General features: G+C 36.5%; 1 protein-coding gene across 1 annotated transcript; it reads left to right on the top strand.

Moving 5' to 3' along the window:
• The first annotated feature begins 2,098 nt into the window (after nucleotides 1-2,098).
• Nucleotides 2,099-3,626, top strand: LOC143627523 (uncharacterized). Its single transcript, XM_077097315.1, has 2 exons — nucleotides 2,099-2,655; nucleotides 2,740-3,626. The coding sequence occupies exons 1-2, from the start codon at nucleotides 2,616-2,618 to the stop codon at nucleotides 3,624-3,626; spliced, it is 927 nt and encodes a 308-aa protein (XP_076953430.1). The 5' UTR covers nucleotides 2,099-2,615.
• Nucleotides 3,627-3,894: the final 268 nt, after the last annotated feature.

The raw sequence follows: 3,894 nt of genomic DNA, 5'->3' as shown, positions 1-3,894 counted from the left end.
TATTCACATGTGGTGTTTTTATTATTTTTTTAGGTGAATTCTGCAATTTGTCTCCCTGGTTAATATACACATTCGATGGGTTTCCCCCTGAAAAAGATTTTGCGGAGTTTGGGCCCCTGTGTTTCTCCGACGGGTTCTTCTGACTCCTACCGTCAGTTGACCGTAGGTATTTTGGTAATAATACCAATATATTAAGGGTATTTTAGTAATCTTCTAATAAATAATAAATAATAAATATAATAATAATAGTAATAATATAATAATAATAAATAGAAATAATAACAATCTGAACAGCAGCTTCATCTTCTTCATAACATCATCATCTTCATAACATCAAGAACAACATCATCTCATCTTCATCAACATCTCATCTTCATCATCAACCTCAAATCCTCATATCCACCACCAAGTAATCTCTCTTAATATCATCATCTTCATCATCAATTTCATAACAAGTAATCAAATCCTCAAACCCTAGATTTCATCACTTAAACCCCCCAAATCTCTCAAATCCCACCACCAATCGCTTCAATAATTCAACCACCGCACCCATAAATCATTCTGATCAAAAACATTAACCTCCGGTACCACGCCACCGCCGCCATGGATTCCGGCCATCTCGTTTTTCCGACCACCGCGGCGCCGAAATCCTTCGGGTTTTGTGGTGGGTTATGGGTTGTTTCGGCCATCGAAATCTCGTTTTTCCGATGACTGCGGTGCCTGAGATCCGATCGGACCGGCGCTGGACGAGCCTCGCTACCGCATCATAATAATACTAATAATCAACTTTTTTCTGATCATGAGTGTTTGTTATGATTTTATTTGGTTTGGTAATCAGTAGGTTAAATGAAACATCATACAACCTTGAATTGAAAAGTTGATTTCATCCCTTTGATTGAATCTTTGTTGATGTACAGGTATGGGTGGGTGAAGATTAATTATCAGAAATTAAAACATTAGGAAACCTAATTATAATTGGGGAAGATGAAGTGAAAAAAGAGATAATATATAGTTTATGTTGTATAGTTATACCAAACATTAACTTAGTTCAACTGGTAGTTTTGGTAGGTTGTTAAACCGGGAGGTCTCGGGTTCAAATCCCGGCATTTGCATGTTTTGGATAATTATTTTTAAAATGAATTAAAGGCTTAGGGGTAAAAACGTAATTTCAATATTTTTTAACAGGTCAACGCTTGGTCAACTGACGGAAGGGCACAGACTGCCCCGCCAAAATTTTGCAGAGGCGCAAAGTTCGCAAAATCTTTTTCAGTGGTTAACCCATCTCGCGACGTTATTTTCCAGGGAGACAAAATGCAGATTTCTCTTTTTTTAGTAAGCATTCCCGCTTTAGGGAAATATATGGTGTTTCTTTTGACATGATTAACATCCTTAACTTTAGAAAATTGATTATATGACTACAAGTAGGACGTGCCCTGTGTAAAGTAACCTGATGTCTTTTGGTTAAGCTAGAACATCAGATAATTTGTTATAGGTGTTTAGATTTTGTTTTCTGCATTATTAGTATTACTTATAGTTGTCAATTTTTATGGTATTTTTTAATTGTTCTATGGAGAAAAGTAAAAGGTTTAATAAAAATCGAAGGGTTGCTTATCGGTTTCATCTTGTTGCCCGTTTGCCTTCTGTATCAATGTTATATTATATTTAAAAAATTACTTATTATAAATAGATATGTGGGGTGATTGCCAGTGCCAAGAATTATAATAAAATAAAGAGTCGATCCTGGTTGAGATTGAATTTCGTGTTCTTGGCCTGATCTCTAATATATGGTTTCTTTTTTCTTTTTATAAATAAACCTTATTATTATTATGTGAGGTTATGTGAGTTTTGTAACGAATGTATCTTTTTTATATAATGTAGTTGCAATGGAACAGCTTAAGCATTTCAATCACGAGCATATGCTACACCTTGTCCAATTGCAGCCTATCCACGAGGATACAAACTCAGACGAAGAAGATAATGATGATGGAGATGAATATGAATATAAAGATGAAGACCGTATTGTGGAGAAGGAACATTTTGGCATATGCAAAATGTGTGAAGAAGAGATCTATTCATTTCAACTATGTTACTACACCCATTACATCCCGACCACAAGCTTAAATTGTACCACTCTTCTAGCTCATGGACGTGTGATATTTGTAATAAGGAAATGTTCTACATATACTATTGTTCCAACTGCAATTTCATCATGGATATAATCTGTGCAACCATGTGTGTACAGAAGATGGACCACCCGAGTCACCCTCACCAACTACAACGTTGTTTCGGTCAGATGATATCTCGTTGTAATGCTTGTGGTGATGAACATAGCGGGACCTTCTACCATTGTACCACATGTTGTTGCTTCAAGATCCATTTGAGTTGCGCTTTGCTTCCAACTTATCCAAAAGTCTACAAATGAGAATTTCAGCCATTCTCATTTACTTACCCTTTCCTATTCCTTTCCTTATATTGACTTAAAGGCCAAGTTTTTTCCTCGTTGCAGAGTTTGTGATAAAGTATCTCATTATTTATATTCGAACTACTGTCCTTACTTATGGCATTACAGATGCGACAAATGTCGATATTATGTCCATGTTGATTGTGCGACTTCAATGAAAGATGCATTTATGTCTTCTGTCTCGATGCCCGCAGGTTATTATTTATTCTTTCTTTTCAATAGTAGATATTGTGCTTGTCAATTTGAACAAAACTTATAACACCTTATTTGTTAATCAGGCTATGGCAAGACTTACAAAAACTTCAAAGATGATGATCATCCTAATCTAATTCACTGTCCGCTTGCTGATGAAAACGTCAACCTTCTCGCACACCATTTTAAAAACAAAGGTGAATTAGTTATTAAAAGGGAGATTGACGGTGAAATGTTTTGCCATCCACACCCGCTGATTCTTTATGACACATTTCTTAACGGGTCAGTTTCTCTTCACGATCCCATGAAAAAAGTGGAACTACTTTGTGATGGGTGTTTGAGACCAATCACCAGTATGCCCTTTTATAAGTGTTCCGAACATGATTGTGATTTTGTTCTTCATGAGTGGTGCACCATGCTACCCTCTCAAATACAAGACCACCATCACAGTCCGGGGCATACTCTTGTTTTCATGGCAAAGACCCCTATAGACTCCTTAGGTTTGTTTAAATGTCAGATTTGTTGGTTACCTTGCAATGGTTTTGCATATGGATGCATGCAATGTGCATACTATGTGGATATCCATTGTGTCTTCATACCTGATGTAATCACACATGATGCCCACCCTAACCATCTCCTATCAAGATTTAAAGCTTCATCAGCATATAAGGATTGTAAGGCATGTACGGAGCGTATAGGTGAGATGGGGTTTTATTGTCCCACTTGTGATTTTTATCTGGATTTGAATTGTGCTTTGTTATTACCTAGAACGATAAGGCACAAGTTCGATAAACATCCATTGACTCTGAGATACTATCCTGCCGAGAACCATGGTAGCGAATACTTTTGTGAGATTTGTGAAGATGAATTTGACCCGACGGATTGGTTCTATCATTGCAACATGTGTGCCTACTCTATGCACACTGCTTGTGCCCCCTTAAAGCAGCAGTGTAAGTTGTATTTCGTTATTTAAATGTCAAGTTTGGAAGAAGATTTAAGTTAAGATATCACCCCCACCTTTGTCACCTATGTACAAGGTATTAAGGATGACGGCCAATGCATTAGCTGTCGTAGAAATTTGCAGTATGAAATGATCTTTAAGTGCTTCAAGTGCAAGTTTGCACTTCATTATTGGTGTGGGTTATCATTAGTTCAAGAAACACCAGATACAAGTATATGACTTTTGATGTCAGATATCTAAATGCAAATCTATGTCATAATTTGTTTTATTATATTTTCAC

The sequence above is a fragment of the Bidens hawaiensis genome, unplaced genomic scaffold (genome assembly GCF_021521415.1).
Source record: "Bidens hawaiensis isolate Kalapana, Puna unplaced genomic scaffold, B.hawaiensis_p1.1 tig00004685_1, whole genome shotgun sequence".
NCBI lineage: Eukaryota > Viridiplantae > Streptophyta > Magnoliopsida > Asterales > Asteraceae > Bidens > Bidens hawaiensis.
The sequence above is the reverse complement of the archived record's forward strand: the minus strand, read 5'-3'. Positions and strand labels throughout refer to the sequence as shown.

Bases quoted from the DNA above. Each gene is read 5' to 3' on its own strand.
- LOC143627523 (XM_077097315.1), top strand. From the start codon at position 2,616: ATGAAAGATGCATTTATGTCTTCTGTCTCGATGCCCGCAG. The intron at 2,656-2,739 runs GTTATTATTTAT...TTTGTTAATCAG, and splicing joins TTCTGTCTCGATGCCCGCAG to GCTATGGCAAGACTTACAAA.